The 25,785-nt window shown below is 37.6% G+C and overlaps 1 protein-coding gene across 3 annotated transcripts in view; it reads right to left on the minus strand.

The window, feature by feature from the left end:
* Positions 1–25,785, minus strand: part of LOC145693661 (protein pangolin, isoforms A/H/I/S-like) — a 524,995-nt gene that overhangs the window by 70,524 nt on the left and 428,686 nt on the right. Inside the window, exon 4 of one of the 3 annotated variants that reach the window (XM_081769937.1) lies at positions 14,310–14,342. The exons of the other annotated variants lie outside the window; for them this stretch is intronic. Within the exon in view, the coding sequence (XP_081626063.1) occupies positions 14,325–14,342 (18 nt within the window). The 3' untranslated portion in view covers positions 14,310–14,324. Of the gene's footprint in view, positions 1–14,309; positions 14,343–25,785 lie in introns of those variants that run through there. 3 annotated transcript variants of the gene reach the window in all.

A 25,785-nucleotide genomic window follows, 5' to 3' on the forward strand; every position in this document is an offset into this window, starting at 1 on the left:
AAAATGCAAAATTAAGAATTTAAGCAAGTTTATCAAGTGTCACTGTCCTACAACGTCCGCTCTTAACAAATATCGGGAAGAATATGCTTCTATGTTGGAGGTTTTCTCACGTCTTCCCCAAGTCGCCCCAAAATAAGTTTCTGAAAACTATGATCTAACAAAATCGAATTTCGCATTCCACAGTTGAGAGCTACACAGCTTTCAAAGCACCCGAAAACAGCACAACTACCTGATTTAATGAAACCGTTAGGTCTCTCAAAATGAGTTTCTCCCGAATTAGTTTCATCTCAAATTTGTAGTAACACGTAACACCTTTTCAGTGACCAGTATTATTGTACAAATTTTGATGATCACCTTAGCTTTTTCCGTGGTTTGCGAACTCAAAGAAATATAGCGTTCATGAAATAGTTGAACTCCTAAACGCTTGTGGTTCTTCAAACACTTCTACTATTTTTTCAAAATACAAAATGGATCAGAAATCCATTACGAGGAAGATATACAAAATACAAAAAATGGAAAAAGATAATTGTTAGAAATCCGTGGTTTTCTATCTAAAATAGTAGAATCTTCTCAACATGACCAGTCTTTTGGGCTCCACATTAGTAAACACCCCATGTTAAATGGGGGGGAAAAATGTTAACTGTTCAGACGCCTGTTCGAAATGGAAAGTAAGGGCACGTGGCAATGCAACGAGTAAAAAAAGCACATTGCTGTATGAGGGAACATTTCGAATCAGTTTCTCGAAAATGTTGTATTTTTGGAATGGTGAGGGCCTGTCATGTACTGATTCCCTATTATGATTACTGAAATGAAATTATAGTTTAACATCCCAGGATTACACCACGGCTAATGATAATGAATGAAATGGTGGAAGCCCAAGTAAATTCTTGCACATGGTTTCCGTTCACCACAAAATCCACTTATCAGAGCTGGAATCAAACCAGGGACCCTACGCACCAGATATGAGCGCTCAATGATTAAGCCACCGTTACACATTGTTGTTATTATTATTTCAATAAGTGAGTTTCATTTCATAGTGTGAATCTACGGTAGACTTCCAAACTATAAGAATTCAATACTCAAACTTGAAGTAGTGCATCTATAACTACTGGTTAGAACCTGTTCCTCGGACGCACAATCTATACAAAAAGCCATTACTTGGTATTCCAGATCTTTTTTCTTCTGATGATAAAGGTTAGATCTATCTTCTGAAGATAGATGGTTAAGGGAGGAGATAAAAACCTATTCTTAGAAAGTTAAATCGACTGAAAAAAAAAAGCATCTCGATATCTGTTTTTACTCTACGGAAATCAGTATTCAAATCGGCAGTAATAGTACGTTTCAACAGTTTTGTGTTTGGGTTGTAATAGTATGTACTCTTGGGACTTTGAATCGATTGCAGAAAACCACTTGTTGCTATATATTACCATTTTTGTTATACGGTGATACAAGTCGAAACCTGATGCCGTTAATTTGAATTACTTTCGGTTTGAATTGAGGGTTAATGGAGAAGGCGGAACTTACTCTTGGTAAGCACAATCAATTGCAAAAAACTGCATCTCAATCTCCCTTACCATTTTTGTTATATGAAAAAGAATTGAAAGTGGCAGTAGTAGCAAATATCAACTACTTCTAGTGGGGTAGGGTAACGTCACGAGATAGGGGAATCTTGCAAATCATGATACAAACATGCCACTTGGTAATTTAGTAGATATATACCTAAGAATGAAATTTAGATGTAGACCCCAAAAATCACACCCTTTATTTGCCCCTGTGACGTCATCATACAACATGGCTGACATGGGCATTACAGAAACACAGTAAAGGCACATAAACCGTTGATTACAAACGATGTATTCTATATTTTGAGGGATGAACTGAATTATGTATTGATTAAAGTCTTCCACATTGCCATAATAGAAAAAAGTATCACTATATAACGAGTATTAAACAGAGGCGGCTCGCGAGGGAAGTCACACAGGTAAGATTTGGATTTTTCTATTAAAACTAAAAGATGGAAACTTTCCCAATTTACTGATTGTTATATATAACAATTATTATATTAATTAACTGTTTTTACTTAATTTGAAGAGAAAAAACATTAATTTTTACCGGTGCAACTTCCCTCACAAGCCGCCTCTGGTATCAAGATTATCAAGAGTGTACAGATTACACGATATTTTTTCCTGTAACATTAGCATACCTCCATCACTCACAGATCACTAATTTCCATTGGAAGTATTTGTTTTACACTGACCATCGCACACACACAAAGGTGTGCAGGGAAGAGATAACTTAGCACATTTACATGCACGCGAACACAGTGATTTACATCCACAGTGAAAATGCTCTTGGTAGTGTTCAGACAATTGTTTCAGTAAAGACCATAAAGGTAAGTATGAGGGATCAGCTTTTTTCCAGGCCCATTGCTGAGGATCGGGTATATTAGGTTTTAACTTATGCCACTAAGACCAAATATATCCACCTTGAAACACTGCTTGTTTCACATGCTGAAGAAGTGCTCCCTCAGTTGGAGGTACACTTTCCAGTGAACGACCTTTCTTGGTAACGAGCATTTTCCGACATTCTTTAATACTCTCCGCGGTGCTTCTGCGATCATACAAGTACACAGTAAAGCGCTGCATTTCCCCGAATGAACTGTCTGCAATTTCCGAAGGACACTGTGAAAGCTCCACAAATGCATCAGTGACATATGAGTTTGCTTGCCAATCTTCCCAGGCTGTTTTCTTCCCACGTCTTGCAAAGGCTGATACCGTATCGCAGCCAGTGAATGCGTGCCAGAATGGTATTGCTTTGAAAATCTTTGTTCCAAGCTTTTTTGCATACTCATGGACAGAAAAGTATCCTCGATTCCTTCCAACTCCGTAATCAATCCATAGATGAGAGAGGGTTAGGTTGGTAAAGGCATGTAAAGCTAGCACCACCACATCAGAATCAACTGTTCTGATGATAATCGATTTGTGACCAGAGTCACTGGCCTGTTCGGCATGCAGAAGTAGTCGAGCATCGGCTTCTTCATGTGTACAGGGTGCGATTTTGGAAACATCAACATTGGGCGTGATCCATATGCCAGTGTCCTTAGTGCAGGCAACAGTCTTGCCTTCTGGTGTGTGAATATTTGACAAGAAGTGTGCAATGAGTTGGAATAATCGTTGTTTGTGTCTTCATTATGCAGAAACATGGTCCAATTTTTAGGAATCCGCGTAGAGTCCCCAACTCGTACTCGTGGCGAAATTCCTCGTTTTCGACGTTCTTCCGTTTTCAGGCTGCCTGGTAGATAGCGGTTAAAAACAAAGTCCACTCTAGTTTTGTCCGTGAGGATTGATAATATATATGGTTTCACTTTCGTATCAAAGTAATCTCGGAAGGTTTCTGTAGGAGATGGTTTCAACATGTGTATGACAGCAAAACCATCAAGTATCACACATGTGGCCTGGGGGAGCATTATGCTGGGAATCTCCGAACTTTTCCAGCCACGTAACAACATCTGACTTAGTTCCCTTGCGAATGAAACCATCGTCAGAAAGAGATGGAGGATACTCCAAATTTTCATGAGCGAAGAAGTCAGAAAGATCGCCCTGTCGGCTCTGGCAAGCAATAAACATTCCGCTGAAAAGAGAACAATCATTTTTCATGATACTAACCTTGCGGTGTGCGGCAGTGGTTTTTGTGATTTGTTTGCGTTGGAGGGTTAGATTATTTCGATGAATTGGTTCAAAAATTGATTTACTTCACTACATTAATCGTTCTTTTTTGAAGCTGTCTACTGGTCTCTGCCGAGTTTTTCAGCATTGTACACTGATGCAATTGCATCTTCGCTCATAATTACGTCAGACACTATGCTTACAAGGTCAGTGCCGTCTTGCGTGAGAGGATTTCTGTCGTCTTCTGAAAATGTACACACCAGTCTTGAGACGTCTTTTACAAATCGTTTATTGGCAGGCAGAGTGTCTTCGTGATGAGTCTGACAATCACCTTCATCAAGTAACAATATATATTCTTCTTCAAAATTGGAAATGAGATTGGCAATAACTGGACCAGACACCATCCACTTCAAGAGTGCTGAAGAATTGTCAATTATTCCAACTGCTACGCCTTCAGACTTGACGACTTTGTTGCATTGTTCATGCATTTGATCATGGCCCATACAAGAATGAGGACGACTTGTCTTAGTACTAACGAAACCTCCTCGCACAAACTCTTCATAAATGGTAGGATGTCTGCAACTGAGCTCCTGTAATGACTTAAATATTGGCATCTAACGTGCGTAGTGCGTGTGGTCCAAGGCGAACATCCAGGGACACAACTCTGATAGGGAACTGATGTAGAGTTCAAAATCTGCAGAACGCAAGCTGCGCAAGAGCCTAAAGAGAAGCATTTTAAGTTCAAATACTTACACCATTCATTCTGTCTAATTTTAACCCACTGTTCAATTCTTTGGAGACATTCAGGCGATGCACTTTGAGTATGCTTTCTTCAGCATTTAGTACAGGGCTGCAGATGTCACTTCGTGAGCATATCTCGCTCGCTTCACGTGGAATCCATGTAAGCAATTATCTGCTTTTCCAGCAGTGGTTACGCCTGCTTCCACTAGAAGATTAGTCCACCCACTCTCAGTCAACCAGTTACCCAACATTTCTAAGGTTGTCATTTCAATATGAAGTGGACCCATCGTAGCTACCATCTTGTCTTCCCCATACTGAAGAGGCTGGGACCACTGAACTTGCTTTGCTACAGCAAAAACGGGTTGATCACAGGTAACCACGGGGACTTGGGAAGGATTAAGTGATGACACAGTCTAAATGATTATGTCAATGTAATGACGAATCATGGCAGACGAGTTTATGGAGTCTGGCAACAAGGTTAGTAGAACACACCTACTTGTAGGTTGAATCTTATCACGAAGTTGCTGAGAATAGAAAGCTGCCCAGGTAATATATTCTTCAGAAATACTGCGCCTTCTCTGTGTTAATAATCTCGATTGCTTTCAACCACATATTTGATAAAATATCTTCCTGTAGCGGTAATTCAACACTATTGACGGTAGAAAGAGGCACACATGATTTAAGCATTGACATCTGAGGAACATTTGTGAACCATGCATGCAAGTCACCTTTGCATTTGCCGGACCACTTGTTGATTATAACCCCAGTATCGCTGCGAGGATAAGACGGCTGAATTCTAGATATCCCTGTCGCGTGAAATGCTTGCATAGAGGTTGCTGACGACGGGTTGTGATCGATATTATCTATGGCAGCACAAGTAAAAACGCCTGTTTGAAGGTTATCTTGATGTACTCTATTCTTAGTTTCAAATTGTTCACACAGTGCATTGGTCATGGTGGCCGATACCTCCCGAACTCGATCATATGATACACTCACACCTACTTTATTCAGTCTATCTATGATCCCTCTGTTTCGCGCTTTTGAATGGATCATTAATCCAATGTACAGGGGCAGCGGAGTCTCGCTTGATAGTGGATGGCGTACATTTCCCTGTCCTTGCTTTCTTTCTCGTTTCACTGCGTGTCAGTAACTGAGACACTGACAGTGAAGCACGGCTTACATCAACAGTTTCTTCATTTGCAATATTAGGACCTTCAAGATTCATCCGTACAAGTGTTACTAGTGATTGTGGAACTGATTGCTCCTGGCAAGCTGTGGTAAAATGCCCATTGAATTGTGGGAAAGCTTTAAACATGTGCTTCCGCATGATGGATTCAGCCCTAGCCAAACATATACCATCATCTTCTGAATTCTGTAAGCAAGCACCGCAAATCAATTCTGCAACGCCAATTCTGAAAATGTTGGTTGCAATAGGCAATCTCAATTACATTTACATTTAACATTGGGGTTCATAACATTCTACGGTCGCCCAGATATGTACCTGGAGTTTTGGCTATTATACTTCCATTACTTGAGGTCCAGGTACTTATGTGGGTGACTGTACAGCACAAAGTCTGCCCAGTTTTAAACGTTGCAACATATTAAATTTAAGATGACATATTTCCAACAATTTTGCTTTCTTTACATTTCTTTATTTCTGCAATAATAAGGGAATTGCCCGATTTCAACGGACTTTTGTTTCATCCTGTATAATACTAATTACAGGATTCAGTGGCAAAAAATGTACCTTTTATTAGCAAATATGACTAACACGAATTCAAAATTTGATGTGAATCGTTTGTAATCACCGTTTTATGAGCCTTTATTGTGAGAAACGGTGTTTCTGTAATGTCCGGGCGGCCATGTTGTATGATGACGTCACAGGGCCAAATAAAGGGTTTGATGTTTGGGGTCTACATCTAAATTTTATCCTTAGGTATTGGTCTACCACGTCACTAAATGGCACGTTTGTATCACGATTTGCAAGATTCTTCGGTTACCCTACACCACTATTCCGGCTTGGTACAATGTTCAGGATAGTCAGTCATCGCTGAATCGGCTTTGAGGCGCTGAATCGTTCGTAAAAAAAACCGCTGTTCACTATCTGTTACCGTTCACGTTCGATAGCGATAAACGGTGAAACCGGAAATGACTAATTTGAATCATTTCCGGTTTGAATAGAGAGTTAACGAAGGAGATGGAACCTATGCTTAGGTCGCCCAAACGATTGAATAAAACTACATTTCGATATATCTGACCGTTTTTGCTCTCATACTTATCGAAAGATGAACGAACGGACTAAACCGTTCTATAAGTCCTTTGACACTTGTTCTGTAAGCCCTTTGCATAGTTTGGAAGTCTAAAACGTAGACGCACAGTTCGATACTTGAAGCTACCATACCTAGTTTACCTTCTCACATCAACGGACCTCTATATTTGAGTCCCTAAAGCGACATTATAAGTGTTCACCCATACTGTGCAAACGATCTGAGTTCGATTTCCCGGTGGAAGTATATAGACTATATCGTACTTAGAGAAGCAAATTTCATTTTGCTTCGGTACTCAAAAGGATCTCGAAAGAAACGAAGACAACAAGTAGATTTATGCTCAAATAAACGCCTTTCCTTACTTGAAATTCGAACATTCTGTACTAGCAGCAATTGTCACCACTACTCACGTCCCAAGGCCTTTTCGGCACATCTATAATGGCAGTTTTCTGAACGGTGTAAGAGTGTCCGAGGCTGGTAACACTAGCACTAAAGTAGGGGCTGCATCTTTCCTTTGTACGTGGTAAGGAACTTCAGGGACTTTCTTGTCATGGCTCCTCTATAGAGCTAGTTCTTCGAAAGTAGGACATTGAAGTAGATTATTTGGTATTCCAAGTCACAGTACAAAACGTTTCTATTCCAAGTGTGTTGACACAGTAGCTTTTCTATATTAGTGATAGCAGATCGTACACCTGTTATTATTAATACGTTATTACTGTTTATAGGCCTATCTGTTATTATTAATACGTTATTACTGTTTATTAGTTCTCGTATTACCATAGGTTGTTGGTAAATAATAACGACTTCACCTAACCTTGACACCCAGTCATAAGTGCAAGTTATCGAATAACTGTATGTGGTTCCCTTACCTTCTGTATCAATTCTTCTATTCATCTCAAACTATTAAGAATGGTACGTTAGAATCTCGTAAAAATACTATTAGCTTGTATGATACTAACAGCACCTATTGTTTAGCATATTTGTCCATATTTATCAAACATTTCAATGGCCCTCGGATTGACCACAGACATTGTAACGAAGTATACAATATACTTGGGGAGTTTACCTTCTTTCCTTACGTTAATGTGATTAACTCGCTGTATATGCTATCAACAACTAATACGCTTACAGGCTACAAAAACACATATTATATATAGTAGTTTAGGTTATCGCGTATAGAAGTGTCGATGAATATTTTCAGGAGGTTACCACGAGCCGTGCTATTGCCATGGCAACCAACCAACCACCAAGAACGCCGCAGGGTACAGCATGGAATTGAGAGGTAAGCAGAATGAGAGAAAAGAGAAATTTCCAGCAGGGAAAAGGAGGGTGCATTCGGCGACTACCATGAGAAGTTTGGTTATTCGTATATAAAGTCGATATCCAACTAATATTTCTTTTTTTCTATTTGTGAATTAATTTGAGTTTCTGTGTTCGCCTTCTCTGAGGAAAAAAGCTTCAAATATTTTAAGACTAAAAATCCTTTCTCAGCAGTGCTACTTCCTTTCATATCCAGTAAATAGATGTGAGGCGTCCCGGGTGCTAAAGGTGAACTCAACGAAAGGCTTTGTTTCCAGAAAATATACTCCATCAAAATAACCATCCATTTATTTTTAAACGAAAGGAAGGTAGAATGACTGTCACAGAGCAGTTTCGTATTACTACTTGAAAATTTCAAATTAAATTAACGTAACTTCTGTTGACTTCGCCTTTGCTATACGGAATGCTTCATATGCAAACGAAACATTGAAAATGAACATAGAATTTTTGAAGTTTTTAATTATGTTTTTCCATCTTTCGGATTTTTTTTCTGTCCTTACGTACAAGGAGTGTTTTCCAACTGTCAAACGAGTCTTGAAAATCTGAAACGCCAACTTCGTAGACCTCATCGAAGTTGTACTTTTTACAAAGTTGTAGCTCCTAATGTTCATAAATTTACAACACAATAAAGATTTGATTTATCGTAAAATCCGATAATTATTTTGTTTTGAAGGTAACTTAAAACACATTATAAAGTTACTACGTGTTCAGGCCAATTGACCACAAATGAAACTATAAACAAGATACAGTACCGCCCCGTTCCCTACAGAACTCCACGGTTAACTTTTGTTTTATCTCGGAATTTCTGCTTTTTAGGCCGTCAATTTTTTTTGTCGATGGAACATGCAGCATGTTGATTCACTGAACGAAGCAAATCTTTCATTCCAATGGATAATTTTCACACACACCGGCCATCTATTTGTTATTTGATTATTGTTAGTACAAAAGTAATTAGAAATCGATGTAATGCCTAAACTTTGTTTAATTTAGAATTCATTTATATGTACGAAACAGAATATTTCTGTTTGGGTATGCACGAAGGTGTCATATTGGTAGAAAGAATATACTTGTCTTGCATGAAACAGCATTTCAAAGCTTGATAGACCGAGGATAGATGCTGGATAATGCAGGAAGACTAACAATAACAAAATACATGAAAAAGAGCAATTTGACATCGACGTAAGTAGTTCAAGAGAATCTGCTCAATCCTGTTCACAAAAATCATACAGACGTAACGAATAATGTGGCCAGAACAAAACTAGCTTTAGCGAAAGTAACCAGAAAACAAAAGACTAGGGTTAAAATGCCTATGATCGATTCGTCTGCTAGTACAGAACATGGTCATGCGGTTAGATACTGGACTATCATGCAGGGAGCCAGTCATTGAATCACATAAAGACTACTAGATTACACCTTTAGGTGTCAAATATGAGAAAATTCATCACTTTGAAGTGTGGATTCACTATCAAGCATCTCTAATAATTATTCAAAAGGCAGGAGAAAAACGTTGGTTGTAAACTAAAAACAACAAGTATGACTTTTTTGTGATAATACAATATGAAATAATGATTTACAAAAATTAATAAAAATTTCTCATATTCTAACAACACTCTCTTCAGCTCATATAGAATAGCCCAGAACTAAGTTACCATTTTCAATGGACTCAAAAAGTTCGTTACTGAATTCTTTATGTCTGTATGTATGTGTGTGTCTGTCTCTGTTATTTGCGATTTTTTTCAATTTTGAATCCTCCATTCGATAGGGCATCAAAAACTCTGAAAGAAGAGATGGAATTTCTCTCGTTACTCTTACCATTCGCGAGATATTGGCCAAAAAAGTTCTGATTTCGGGAGATTTAAAAGAAGCCATATATCGAGAACCGAAGTCATAGAGAGGAGATGGTGTTATCAATACCAATACCAGTTACTGCTTCAATAATTTTATTGCGTTATCAGTTACTAATTCAATAATTATTGGGTCATTAGTTATTCATATAAATCTCATAAATTTCGAGAAAAAAAATCTTTTTAAGTCCGTTCTGGCAATCCTTTTCGAGCATTCTCAACTAGTTCTTTCTGTGTACTAGATGGTGACAATATTTCTAATGTTATTATATTATAGATTTTTTCGCTATACGTATTATATATATTAAAAAGAGATGACATTCTCTTAAATCACAAAACGTGTTAATTCCTTCCGTCATTCTACTCCTGTAGTAAGAATCATTCTAAATTCTAGATTAAAATCATAGCTATGTTCTGAGTTTAATGCCAGTAACTACAGACAACTTCTAGAAAGAACATGTGGCAAGTAGCTTCATCTATCGGTTTATTGAAGTACCCTTTTCTAGGGAATCTGTGCAAAGACGAACTATTCCAATTTGACTATAATTGATTTGGAAACACATCCAGTCTCCCTCCTCACCTCACCAGCCTCAACTAAAGACTCATTATAGTAAAACAAACGTTCATAAATCAAGAGAACGGAATGGCAAAAGAAATTTGAAATACCCAGGGAAGAATACAGAATTACGAAAACACACAAAGGTTCAAATAACGAAGGGAATGTTTAACCAACATTACTAATAAAACCTTAAATAATAATGACGGCATACTTCATTACTACGGTAGCGCGTTACACAGACTATTGTCATCCATAAAAATTAAACGAAACGCGCAAGAATCATGGAACAAACCTATGATGTATATTTTCTTATCCATTTTCAACTGCAAGAAGCGCACTCCATACACGATGCTGACAAATTTACAATTCGAAAATCTCGCTGACATCTTTAAGTTTAAAAGATAAACTTCAACGCTGAACGGAACAGATTTATGAACACGATCCTGTACTTAAAAGTACAGTTACCCGCGTTGGTTATCCAATACTTCATTTAAGTTCATATGATTTTGTTGAATTAAAAACGAGGTGATTATTGGAAAAGAAACAACTACTTTGTGGTAATAGTAAACCGGATTTAACCAATTTCTGGGATACCTTTTGCTTCGAGTGAAGTTTAGCGGACTTGATCAAAAGAAATTTACAAAACTCGAAACGGTCTTTTAAACATTTGAAGACCGCAAAGTTTCACAATGTAATGGAAAACTAATAATAATAATAATAAACTCACTCTAGTCTCCAAGAGAAACAAAAATGAACTTATTCTTTTAACTAACCTAGCCTATTACAGTTAAATCGATATTGTCGTTATGGTATGCACAAACAATGAGATGCTTTAACTATACGTTTCACAAAAAAATACCAGCCAATAGTACTATTCTTGTGATGTCAAGTATCTGCATTATATTGGCAACAGAAAGATGACGAAGACTGTGAAGGAACAAAGGACTTCCAAAACAGGGAAGATGGTCAATGTTCATGGCTTCTTATCTATTTTTTTCGAACACAGTTTTTTTTTTCTTCTTTTTTTAACGAGTAAACAGGGCTAGGGTTGGGGGAAGTGACGAGAAGAAAGAAAAAAAGAATTAAAAGAATACGAGGAAGTGCCTGACTATAAACGACCACCCAAGTGAAACCATTTCCACATTGTCAAGATATGAATTCAATCACTGTTGAGAAAGTAGCCATAAAACACAGATGAGAAATGCGTTTTCAATTAAAAGTCATCACAAGACCTCAGAACAGTGAGACCTTGTTTATGATGATTTCTTATTTGAAACGGACAGCGAGACAGAGAAAGAGAGAGAAAACTACATTAATTTCTCGAAATAACTTACACACCTATATTTGTCTTACCAACTGCATTTGAAAAATTATGCAGCAAATGGTAACCAGAAAATAACTGAAATATTTCAGAGTATGTCTGATGCACAAATAATCAATACTAGTGGTGGTTACAAAACAAAATTTTCGTTATATAAATAAATAAATAAATTTAATAATACATATATTTATTTATTCAATATTAAATCCCCATAAAGAAAAACAAAAAGGTTGATGGTGAAATGATCTAAACGATTAATTAGACGTCGTTAATGTTTACACAGCGTTCCGTACATAAATCCAAGACTATTAAGGACAAAGTTACACTCTCATTTTTGAAACACAAAGAAATGTCATAATACGTTTATAATTCTTTCCAAAGAAGAGAGAAGAAAACAAGCAACATCAGTTAATTTCTCCTCCTCTCAGACAACTTGACCTATCTCTGAACTGCAAACACACAAACAAGAACAAACATCTAAGGATAATAAGTTAAATGTTTGCAGCAAGTAGACGAGGGATCAGGAGAAAGCAAATCCACATGAACGAGATTAATCGTTCGCACAGCCCACAGAGCATAATGAAAGAGACAACTACTTAGATCTACAAATTTAAAAAAAAAAAAAAAAAAAAAAAAAAAAAATCCTTAGAAAATCAGCAGACCAACGACGACTTCTTGTTCGCAGTCTTTTTCGCACACGAAAAGTATTCACTTCTTCTCGTGAACACCGCAAACTTCCATCTTCTGCTAATGGTGGCAATATGCGGTTACGACAATCCATCTTGTACGACGACGGTACATAGCCGTCTTGTCACAGCAGCGCAGTAATCCTTTTAACACGCTGTCTTAAGTCCTTTCCGCCTCTGTAGGGAAAGATATAGAAATAAGAAAAGAAAAAGATTTGTCTCCTTCGCCAAGCTTAGCTTTTGAGTCTTGATTCCTTTTAGGCTGGAGAAAATCCAGGAACAACCACATTCATCCATCTATCAGCAACCGTGGCAGTTCCAACAGCAACCATGTCACCATGAAACTTCGTCGTCTTAAACCGCACCAACATTACTTGACACATGAAACAAGGTTTTAGACGAAACAAGAAAATTGGAAAGGCAAGTGTCCAAATGTATCTTAATTACAGTCACAACAAGACTTCCGCTGCCAGAAAACACTGAAAATCTTTACCTTCTGAGAAAACTCATTTGTTCGTCTTCTGTGGTTTATCCCACGGCCTTCTTCTAATCACAAGATAAGAAAGTTCTTAAAATACTGAAGTTAATTGATAGTGTTGGTGTGCTTGTAGAATTACAGTAAGCAGTCGGTGAACTAAGTCACCAATTGATCAAAACAGATGAAATCGAAATGTTTACGCATATTACTTTCGTTTCCAGTAAGAACAAAACTGCCAGAATCAGCAACTTTCTTCACACTATTGCAGAAGCCTGTGATGAAGTGAAACTATCGTTTTATTTATTTTTTTGGTGAATGAATTACACGTCGAGTAAAAAGTACGCTACATGTGTAGGTATTGGGGAATGTCAAAAAAAACACACACAAAGAGTTAAAAATCAGACACAATTTTCCATAATTATTTCTTACGAATGGAGATGCCAGTGAATATATTTAACAGGACAATCTTATTATTCTACTCATTATTATTATGAAAGTTTTCGAAATATTGCTACCATTGGTATCTGACGTGAAATCTTAATTATTTCACAAGAAGTTTCATTATTATTATTATTATTATTATTATTTTAAATTCTGCTTCTCTTCCCGCTTAATGTAAGAACATCTTCGTTGTCCAAATCTAAAAACCCTCCAGTCGGTGAGTGAAATATGAATATGTTTTTTATACTTTACAGGAAGAAGTTTACTTGGGTAAATATAAAACTAAGTAGTTAACTCTATCGTGTATGAAACGCGAAGTCTCAATCTCGCATTCAGGAAAGTTCTTTACTGACTTCTGGTCTTAGCCAATTGCGTTCCTCCCATTTCTGTGAGATTCACCTTAATATTGACTTCCCATCTCCGTCTAGGTCTTCCTAATGGTCTTTTTACAATTGGGTTTTCAGTTAAAATTTAAAAACATCAGTACTTTTTTCCATGTTGGTTATACGACTAGGAAGGACAGACCCCAAAGCTTCCTAGATTTAATGACACTAACAATGTTAGTTAGATAAACTGTGCAATTTCTCGTTATGAAGTTTTCGCCATTCTCCATTCATGTCCCTCAGTATTCATTTTCAGTTACTTTCAGCCTCGTTTTTCCTCAAAGTAAGAGACCATGTTTCGCAACTATACAGCACAACAGGTATAATTTTCGTTTTATATTATTTCGTCATTATATATTATTATCATCTTATTTTTACTTGGGTTAATATTGCATAATTAACGGTAAAATTTCCTGAGTTTTTGTTTTTAATAAAGCAAAACACACAGTTTCCTTCTAAGTAAGAAGTGGGGTTTACGCAAGCGCTAAGTACATTTCTTCCAAAGTGTTCTGAACTGAAGTTTTGCCACTGAATCAATCCATTATAAAAGTACTGTATTTTATTTTTCAACTTACCGCATTTAAAGACTATTACATTCCCTATTAATGACAGGTTCAAGTCAAACGAAAATACTCACCTGAAAAAGAAAGAAAGAAAGAACATTAGTGGAGTTACAAATTAAAAACCAGAATTATATTATTTGTGAAGTTACTACTAAAACATTCTCATACCTTAACCTAGTAATAGTCTAATTAATTACGACTTGCATGGCACATCCCACACAAACTGAAAAATATTGCATGAGAATTGTTAAATTTATAATACACTAGTCTTTCGTTTAATCGATGGTGCTTCGGTTGAACGAAAATTCGGTTAAATCCGAATACAAGATTTTTCATAAGACAGTTCACTATATTTGATCAATTTCGATATATTTTAAGTGTGAAAAGACTTTTTTGGCAACAATCCCGCCTTCAAAACTGAACACTACTAAACTAAAGTCGTAGAACTAAAATAACGAAGTTCAATTCAGCTTGCGAAAAAGGAAAACAATCATATCTTAGTTTGCTTAAGATTAGATGAACGGTTCTTAGCATTATATGTAGCATATAAATAGTGTATTGCATATTTTGATGAATCTCATATGGATCGCATGCATGCTAAAAAAGCCTAAAACAAAACAAAAAATGGATTAATATCTTCATTCAGTTTTACAGCAGAGGGAGCAAGTGATTAAATAAAAAGAGAGAAAAATTAACTTTTTATCAAGCTTTCCATTTTTTTTTTCGAAATTAAGATATTTACTGTACAACCGAACACATTTTCTATGAGATGTACGGAATAATAGAGTTTGTTTTTATTTTATTTTATTTATATATTTTTTTAAATAATGAATAGATGTTCCAGAGAGAATCTCTACATTTATCGTACCTCAGGACGAAGGGATGGAAGAAATTTCTCTCCGATTTGCTCACCAACGACAAACCAGACAGTACGTAGGCAGTATACAACAAAGAATGTATCACTTGTTACCCACCTAGGAATAAACCAACACAATCCATTTTCAACACCAACCAAATGTTTAAGAAACTTTGTGTGTTCATTACTTCATCTACAAAACAAGCTACAAGTTAGAAATCGTGCCAATTATGATCGAGATATTCCTCTACTGCAAACAACCAAAACAAATATAAATTCGAACATTAAATTTTACCTCACCTATTAACTCCGTACACAGTTCAGAAAGATCCGTGTTATCTGAATATAAGATCGGTACATGAGAGATGTGAACAAATACACATCTTCCCTATAGGTTCAACTCAGCTTTCAACGCAATAAAACATACAAATCACAACTATTACGAGATCATGTAAACATGAAAAACAAGCTACAAACGAGTTGAATACGAAGCTGTTCACTGTTTAGTACTCCATTGCAATCGTTAAGGAAACATCTAAATTTTGAAACTGGTATCTGTGCCATTCTCGCAATACAATCCATGCAAAATATTTTGTACCATTTAGTCTTACTTTTCATGATTTTATAATACTGTGTATTATATGCAGACGTAAACGGCATGACAACTCTTCACTTTTGAACCTGATAAGGTATCATATATCATTGGTGATAGAACTCTTGTATCAAAAAGAAGTTAAAAAGTTTTCAAAATATAAACAATTATGTCTCATGTTAATCCAGAAATTTAATTTGTTGTTATGTTGTTTACACCTGCGTAAAATACAGTTCTAAAACTATGAAAAATAAAACTTAATAATGCAAAGCATCTAGCACGAATTGTACTGAGATAGTAACACTGTTATCAGTTTCTCAAGTTCTGTTGACACTGGTCGATCCCCAAACCACCCATATAAAATACTGACGCTATAGCAGACGAACACACACATACATGAGCAAGTACTTAAGTTTCTCGTGTACGAAGGTGTATGTGTCACGTACTATAATCAAATTCCAGTGGCGTGATGGGCAGTTAAAAAATGTGTGCGATCTACCAAGCGATGAGCACCAACACCATTGTATGCTCTATGAATTTCGTAAATGAAAAACGGCAAAGATGGCAGCAGCCAACACTAATGAAGCACATCTACACCTGTGAATATAAGAACGTCAGAGATTGAAATATTTTGAAACAGGGGAACTCGTTGTTCTGATGTTTCGGCGACACTCTCCACGTTGATTCAGTAAGGCTCTGAGTTATAGCGGAAGACAATTGGGAATAGATGTAGTACGAAATCGAAGGAACATCTGGCATTGACCATGTTACATTCTGACATTTGCAAGCAATGAAAAAGGAAAACAAGAAATGTATTTCGCATGCTTTGACGAGAACCAAGAAAGTGTAACACGTTACCAAAGGAACTTTTTATGTTTTTTTGGATCGGATTATTAACGAGGATGAAAAATGAGTTATATCACAATCCCATGCAGAAAACAATTAGCACCCAGTGACACACACACCGAAAACAACCTCAGATCCTGATCTGCATGGGAAAGTGTGATTGTGCATTTGGTTGGAACGATGGGTTGAAATTCATGAGTTTCTTAATCCTGAAGAGAACTGAAATTGACTGTGCTCAACTCGATCGTTTACAAAAGAAAGTTGCCTCTCGCTAACAGAAAAGTAGTCTTGTTACTGCATGATAGCGCACACTTGCATACATAACGAAGCCCACAGCAAAAGTAAGTGAATTTCGTTGAAAAGCCCTACCTCACCCAATTCACAGTCTAGATATAGCGCCGTCTATTTACAACGCGTTTCGATCCCTGCAGTAGTTATTATTAGCCTAGAAACATTTCTACATATATGAGGTTCTTTAGCATATAATTAAAAATTAATTAGTCTTCAACCTACCGCATTTTAACAGCAGCCTGATTTTCAAATGGGAAATTGCGATATACAGTGGAGTCTCGTTAATTCGCACTTGGATAATTCGAAGTATTGGATAATTCGAACAGAAGTCCATTCCCCTTGAAAACTGTATTGAAAACAATTGTAAAAAATCGTGGATAAATCAAACTTTTGAACCCATGTTTTGGATAATTCGAAGTAAATACAGTTCAAAATTTTTAATGTTGGACATATGTAAACAGAGAACTACAGTTTTAACGTGTTTTCAGTTATCCAGATGCAGCCATGGGGAAGAGTGATACAAAAGATAAATAGAAAATCTATGTAATGATAAAGATGAAGCTGAATTGGGGAAGAAGTAAAGATAGAGAACGTGTGCCAATCTCATCTTGTTTCAGAATTGGTTGAAAATTTAAGATGAATTATTGATCAAGTCAACCAAATGTTATTAATATCGTATTTTACGCAATACATGAAATTCAAGATTTATTGACCGTACAAAAACAATCAAATTTAAGCAAATGAGGTTTACGACTTCTTAAAACAGGAGAACAGAATATTCAAATTGTTACTGGTGTTTAATTGTTTGGGCTATTTAATTTATGTTGTAGTGTTGTACGTAAATACATTTTCCATTGTACACGTAGTTTGAATTATGTGGAGTCAATGTCATTTGTTAGTTTGCGGTATTTGATCACGCAAATAATAAGCTGCTTTAAAAGGTAAAGTCTATACCATATCAATGTGTTTCTGATGCACAATACTTTGGTTTGTTTGTTGTTATATATGTGAAAATGAATGTTGTTGGATAATTCGAAGTTTTTTTTTGTGTCCCCTTGGACTTCGAATTAAAAAGACTCCACTGTAGTCAGATGACTAAATTACTGACTAAACTCTCAGTGCTTTGGGTTCGATATGATCTCAAAGAACGGTTCTCAAACAACAGAACTTTTGGAATGAGAAAACATGTCAGAAAGAATTTCAAAGAAATTCCTGTCACTTCAATGCATTGTCGTTCAAATATCCATTTTAAAATAATCTTTATCGGATCTCTCATTTTGAATCAAAGGTCACAATTACAAAATTAGAACCCAATTCTTATAATTCCTGTTAACTATGTTTATTATTACGCTTTCCGATATACTGTGCATCCACAACAATAATAATAATAATAAAAAAAAAATCAAGAGCTTTTAACTAATTCAAGTCCATCATCCCATGAATGAGTCGTCTTTAGAATTTAAAAGGAGGATAGATAATAGGAAACAAAAAAGTAATACGCATACGGTCGGTCGTTCAAACGGTATCGTACGCGCCTGAAGCATTCAAGCCACTAACTAACTCTTTCTCCACTGAGAATCAACAGAACCAAGCATCTCTCCTACCTTCGAACGTTAAGCTTATTTCTCCCTTTTCTCCCCGATGATCCTAACAGCAAGATTGTATTGAATCCTCTAGGTTCCAAGCCTTCTTTTTCTTCAATTAAGCCAATCATAACAAATTACGCTTCGGCGAGTCCTTTGTGTATCCAAAAGCGACGTTAGCACGTTAAGCATGCTTTGATGTCTTTGGAGATGCGGAGAGAGGGAGGGGAGGCGGATCAGAAGATTGGAAACGAGCGAGGAGGGCAACAGGAAAAGTGAAGTGTGTGTGTGTGTGTATAGATGTGTATATGGTATGGCCTTGCTATGCTTGCAAAAAGTGCAACAACCACGATTGGTAGAAAGTGAAAGAGTTTTTCTACGCGGAAACGATGAGAAACGTATTGCATATTTGTTGAAAAGCACGCTCACTATATTAGGAAAGAAGAAACATTAACTCTGGACTCTCCAATGTTTACCTGGACGGAGAAAATTTCCTACTGAAAAACAACAACTAACTAAACATACCCAACTCTAAAAGTAACCAGTAAATAATACCAAATCACAGGTACAGAAGTCATCAGGGTTTAGTTTCCAAATATTCCAAATACTATCCGCTAGAAGTTGATTCACTGAAGAAAGAAAAAGAAAGAAAAAAAAAAGCACGACTGAATACAAGCCATAATCAGTTAAATCATAGTAAATGCAAAATCTAGTCAACAAATCTATGAAATGACATAAAATCTTTAAGATTACGTTCCACGGGAATGTCGGTTAGGCTAAAGGTAATAAATGAATGAAATGGTGCAGAAAATGAGAGGAAACGGAAGAACCCCGAGAAAATCCCCACACACGGGGGTGTTTGTCCATCTCAACAAATCCAATTTGCAAACTTTCAATCAAAGAAAAATATATATTTATAATGGACTAACAGAGAGGTGACTGTTCTTCGCATGGGAAAAAACGGGATTAATGAATATAAAACCGAAAACCTGAATATGGTACTCCTTCATCCCCAACCATTTCTTCTTCAGAAATAGAATTTTTTTCAAAACGCTGAAACAAATGTTCTGTTATTTTCTACCAAAGAGTTAATTTTCTGATTTTCAGCTTCTAACTTAATCGAATCTTTATATTGGGAATTTTCTGAATAATAAAGAACCAGAAATTCATCCACTTTAAGAATGAGTTTGGAAAACGCTGAATCATGTTTTCTATTATTTTAATAAGGAGGTTATACCCTAAGTTTCATCTCTCGAACTTCATAGATGGGGTGAAGAGAAAAATTCTCTTTATTCGTGGAAGAAAAATTGAGCCCTTAAGATACGTGCCGGGTCTGTTCTAAAAGTAGAATAAATCAAAAAAAAAAAAAAAAAAAAAATTGCAGATTGAAGTACAAATTACTAAAATTCTTCAAAATAGCTTCCTTGTGCATTGACACACCGTCAGAGGCGGGCTGGGCCGCCCGGATACCCGGAAATTTCCGGGTGGGCCCTGCTCTCGGCAAAATCACTTACGATATTGCTCGATTAGTTATAACTAATTCAAACTCCACTCTCGTTCTTAGTAACCACTGGCGTAACTAAAGGGCCCGTACTGCTAGCGAAAGAGGCACTAGTCTGAAAATGCAATCTCGCCCATATTTTATGTATTCAATAATGTGAAGTGCAATCGATAACATATAAAGAGCATGGAGCTGATTCTCCTTCGGTAAGGAAACCATGTTAGACATGGAGTTGTTGGACACGAGTGTGACAATAAATAATGGCACCCTGAGCTCAGCGGTGATATCAGAAAACGGGCCCCGAAGTTTCGAGCTTGGGTCTCTTCTATTCACCAATAAAATATGTAGTTCTTGGATATGGGAGGTGGCAATAGAAAGGTCGTGGTCCCCTGAGCACAGCGGTGATGTCACAAATCAAGGCTGGGGACTTATGTCCCAAGATATCGGGCCTCGAAAGTATAGAGCCGGATCCCTTCTTTTCACCAATGAAGCATTGAGTTTTTGGATGTGGGTGGTTGCATTGGAAAGGGTCTATTTCCCCTGACCGGTGATGATGTAAATCTGGCCCGGGGCCCGAAGCCCAAGAAATCGGCTCCACAAGATGTTCATGCCATATTTTCCATGCTTTTTGCTCACAAAAGTAAGTTAAGACCTTAAGTAAGTAAGTTTCCTTATTATCCTGCCTGAATGTTATTCAACCGAACATTACAAGACAGTACTGTGATGCTGCATGTGAGTAAGGGAAACGCAATACGTATACTTATATTGAATAGAAGGGGCCTAAGCCCAAACATGTGGGGCCCGAATTCTTGGGTGTCGGACCACGGAACCGATTTCTAACATCACCGCTGAGTTCAGGGAATCCGGTTCTTTCCAAAGCCACAACTCGCGTTTCCAACTCCATGTCTAGCACGGTTTCCTTATTGTAGGAGGATTTTCATGGAACAGGGGATTCTCCATGTTCTTATCCAGGAGTACCAAAGACATTAGAAAGTTGTCGGAATGAACAGGGCATTAGATTTGGATATTTTTTAATAACTTACTAGCTAAAATATCCATTCTTCGCATAGGGGCTGTATTTGGAAGTCAACGCCTGTGAGAATATCACCATTCATCTCAGCGACCGCGAAAACTATGGATTTGACACTAATATCGGTCATATTGGATTATTTTTTCGTCTCCCCCCTCCTCTCCCGCACTGGATCGAATTAAAAAAAAAAAAAACTTGGGACTTGGACCTAGGTACCCGTTGCCAAAATTTGGTAACTCTAGGTCCACTCGTCTGGTCCCAACGCCGCACACAGACAGACACACATAGACAAACTTTTCATTTTATTTATATTAGATTAGATTAGATATAAATTACACGGAAAATAGTGAGCCCGAATGGAAAGGCACCACTCCTTTCTAGCAAGTCTTTTTTTTTTTTTTTTTTTTTTTAAGTTATGATTTTTATTTGTTTTCAAAATTCGGGTAGAAGGAGGCCTCTATTGCTGATGCAATTATAGTTCTTTTTTTTTTTTTTCGAGTCTATAAAGAGGAAGGGGGATAGCAAGATGGGATTTCTAATTCGGTATGCCCACAGTAGTGCACGAATATTGACAGGAGCCCACTTGCGAATATTGCCCGGGTTCGGTGCATGCGATCTTTCTTACGCTACTAAATAGTAACACTAAAAACAATTAATTTAAACTGTATTTATGCGTGGATATGGAATAATTCATAAATGTATGGATTCCCTAGACATTCATATATGTCTTCAATACGAAGAGCCCCCGAAGCAAACAGGTCACGCCTTCCCAATTGGCTGCTCCGGGAGAAGACTTACGACGCTGGGTGAACGCCGATAAGTTGCACCCTCACAGGAAATCGAACCCGGGACAGCGCAAACAGAGGTCCGACGTTCTAGCTACTAGATGAAACCAGGACAATTGCTCTGTATAGTTTGTTTCTCTTTGAGTTAAAATTAAAAAAAAAAAAAAAAAAAAACACTCATATTCATCAAGGCCCTTAAGCATGCATCATTCTCCGGGTGGGCCCCTGTACTCCCAGTCCGCCTCTGCACACCGTTGCCAGCGCCTCTACCAGTCGCCGTATGCTTCCTGGAAGACGTCGACGGAAATCTCGTTTAGGCACCTCGTCAAGGCCTCTTTGATGTTATCCAACGTTTTTAAAATTGTTTGCTTTTCAGCTCTTTTTTGTTCTTTGAAATAAAAAGAAGTTCGGCGGTGCCAATTCGGGCCTGTAGAGCATCTGGGCAGCGTTGCCATCTTTTACTTGGCCATTTACTGGGTTGCAAGGAAGGCGGTGTGGGACGGCAAGTTGTTCTGCTGAAGCCTCCAGCTGGGGAAGATCTCCCTGACGCGTTGCACTGTTTTCCGCATAATTTTGAGGATTTCCATGTAAAACTTCACTGTCTGTTACTGCGGCACAAACTCTTCATGGATAACGCCTTTTCAGTAGTAAAAATGATGAGCATCACCTTCACCGGGATTTTCTCATCCTTGCTTTTTTCGGGCGCGAGTAACTCTTCGTGTGATTCACTTTGTCTTTTTAACTCGAAGTCGTACTCAAAGACGCATGTTTCATCTCCAGTAATCACGTTATCTAAAAAATGTAAGTCACTTTTACAGCGGTCCAAGAGTTCACACGAGACTGTCACACAAGCAGCCTCGTGATGTTCCGACAGCACACCTTGGCAGACATCTTTCTCATTACTAAATCTTCTGCGAGAATGCGATGCACTGTGGTTTCCGGAATATTACACTCTTCTGCTAACAGTCTGATACTCTGGTGTTGGTCGAAATAGATCATGTCTTTTACTTTATGCATACTTTCGTTGCACTGTTATTGACGGACGTCCAAGTGTTCCGCGTCGTCAATCTCCTTTCTGCTCTCCAAATCATCTTGTGCCACCAGATAAACATTTCTTGGGACATTACTTCATCCCTCCAACGCTCTAAGCATCCTTAACCATGGCGAGCGAGGAGAGTGAAGGAAGTTCCTTTTAAACAAAGAAATATTTTTAACATTCTCTAGGATGGACTTCTTTAATGAAAATACCACATGATAATGAAGAAACAATCTAGACAACGTAGCCAGCAACTGCTTAGCATTCTTTCATTCCCTTGAGAGTGATAAATAACCTGATTATGTCATAACTTACAAACCTACGCCTGCTTTACATCGTATCACTACAGTGCTTTTGTTTAAATTGGGAATGAAATGGCGTGATCGACATTTCATATTTCAAAATATAATCAAGAGAGAATTTAACGCTCTTAGCAATTCGCTGGAAGCAAAGCAAGGCTCTTTTGAGCCCATACTTCCGAAATAAGGTGGACAATTGTTCTTTCCATTCACCTACATTTATTAACTGATACAGGGGTTAGACAAAAAAGTTTGCAAAAGTGTGCAAATCATACCTAATATGGTGTGGGGGCCCCTTTCGCGTCCAAAATAGCTTGGATCCGACGTGGAATGGACGTATACAGCTCCTGAATCGTGGTGTGGAATTTTGTACCATTGTTCTTCCAAAACATGCTCCAGTTCCTTAAGGGATGGACCGAACACGCCTTTCTAACTCAGACCACAATGGCTCAATGATGTTCAGATCTGATGATTGTGGGACCTAGAGGAGGTGTGATAGCTCCTGGTCATGCTCCTCAAACCATGATTTCACCGTTTTTGCAGCGTTACAGGGTGCCAAATCATCTTGGTAGATGTCATCACCATCAGGGGACAATATTTGGGCCATGGGTAGAACCTGGTCCCCCAAAATGGCCTCATACGCCTTAGCATTTATCATTTCATGCAGGGCTATGATGGGACCTGCAGAAAACTCACTGCCCATACTGTAACAAAACCACCCCCATGCTTTACAGTTGGGAGCAGACAGTTTATATCATAGGCCTGCGACGGTGTTCTCCATACGTAAACACGACCGGTTGTTGGAAAGAAGGCGAAGGTCGATTCATCGGACCACATTACAAGTTTCGACTGCTCATGAGTCCACGCCTTGTGGTCCTTGCACCACTGGATACGCCTCTTCGCATTTACTGCTGTGACCAGGGGTTTGACGATAGCGGCCTGCCAAGAATTTTCATTTTATGAAGTTCCCGTCGCACTGTTTTCGATGAAACCGGGTTCTGTAGGCCGGAATTGAGTTCAGACGTAATTTTCATTCGTCTTCTTTTTAGCTGCTACAATCTGTTTTAATGCCCTCCGGTCCCTATCTGACAGGATTGTCTTTCGACCACTGTTGTGCTTTGCAGACGTCGTTTGCCCATGAGTTGTGTATGCCCTCGTGACATTGGACATAGTGCCTTTCGATACCCCCACAATGTTCGCCACTGTTGCCACTGAAGCTCCAACCAGACGGGCACCAACGATCATGCCTAGGTCGCCCATTTTATTGCACCACTTTCACACCATGACACTCACAGGTGAACTGGTTACTGCTGACGGACGAGGCAGTTCCACATGACATTGAAAACAAAAAGCGATCGGCAACCACAACACGTGTTGTACAGTAGAGTACCAAACTTACGTGTCCTGTGTGAAGTGTTTTTAGATTTTTTTGTCTACTCCCTGTATTTCTGGGCATTACCGGCACCTATGGACTTTAGCCCGTCACGTATGAGGGATAACGTCCATCGGCGAGAACACTATCCGAACAGGGAAGGAATGTAGCGGCCCGCGACTTGTATGTTAGGTCTTCCCGATATTTGATGTGAATGAGAACCCAGGAGAAACCTCATTCAGAATGACTAGCCTGAAAAAGCTATTACATCTTTTCGACCAAGTATTCCGACCGGAAATCGATCCATTCAGATGCTCTTCATTATCTTATTGGAATATATTACGAAAAATTTAAAGATCCTTTTGAATCACCTTGTACTTTGTATAATGGCAATATGCTCAGAGAGTTGCTACAACAGAACATGAACACTGAACAATATATAACCTCCTCTTTATTTCGTTACGTTTCGCCCACGTCCTGGACAGAGCGAGAGAGAAAGACAATAAGAATGGAAAAAAGTCTTTTCCGAAGAACAATAAATCTGGCGAGACCGTTAAACTCTTCAGTGACCCGCGGCCCACAAATCTGGTGTTACGAGACAGTTTACAGGTTGAAGCTGTCCAAATTCAAGTTACAATCTTTCCTTCCAATACACACACACACAACAAAAAAGCATATAAAAACCACTTTCAATTTGAAACTCTACGCACTGCTTGCAGAACAGTACATATAGACAAAATAGACAAACAGAATAGAAACCAATAACATACACTAAAAAGAATCGTTTTATTATTATTTTTTTTTTTTTATTTTGACTCGTTTCGCTTTTTACATTGGCTCTACAGGTAGAGACAAAAATCTAAATTGCTTAGTCACTTAAAAAGTTTGAATAAGTAACGTACCTAGGGCTATGATTCACTAAAATAAATCCAGTTTCAATATTTTACATTTAAGATCCACGAGGAAAATGCATTTCGAGAATAACATTCCTTCTGTTCAAGCATAAATCATACATATTTCACCACTTTCTTTTACAAAAGTATATACGACTTTGTTCAGTAACCCTATTTCATTAACTCTGGGAATATTGGAAAAATTATGCACATCGGAATAAAAATGAGTCCTCTATTTATATTAGTGTTGTAAAAATTAGAGTAATTCATTACTGGAATATTTGAATTATTCCAGTCATGAATAATGTTTTTTTTTTTTAAATATTCATTTTTCGAATAGTCGAATAATTATTCGAACAGTGACTCAGATAACGAATAATTATTCGAACAGTGACTCAGATAACGAATAAATAATAAATATTTAATCGAATAA

The sequence above is a fragment of the Thermobia domestica genome, chromosome 1 (genome assembly GCF_964235325.1).
Source record: "Thermobia domestica chromosome 1, izTheDome1.hap1.1, whole genome shotgun sequence".
In the NCBI taxonomy this organism is placed as follows: Eukaryota; Metazoa; Arthropoda; class Insecta; order Zygentoma; family Lepismatidae; genus Thermobia; species Thermobia domestica.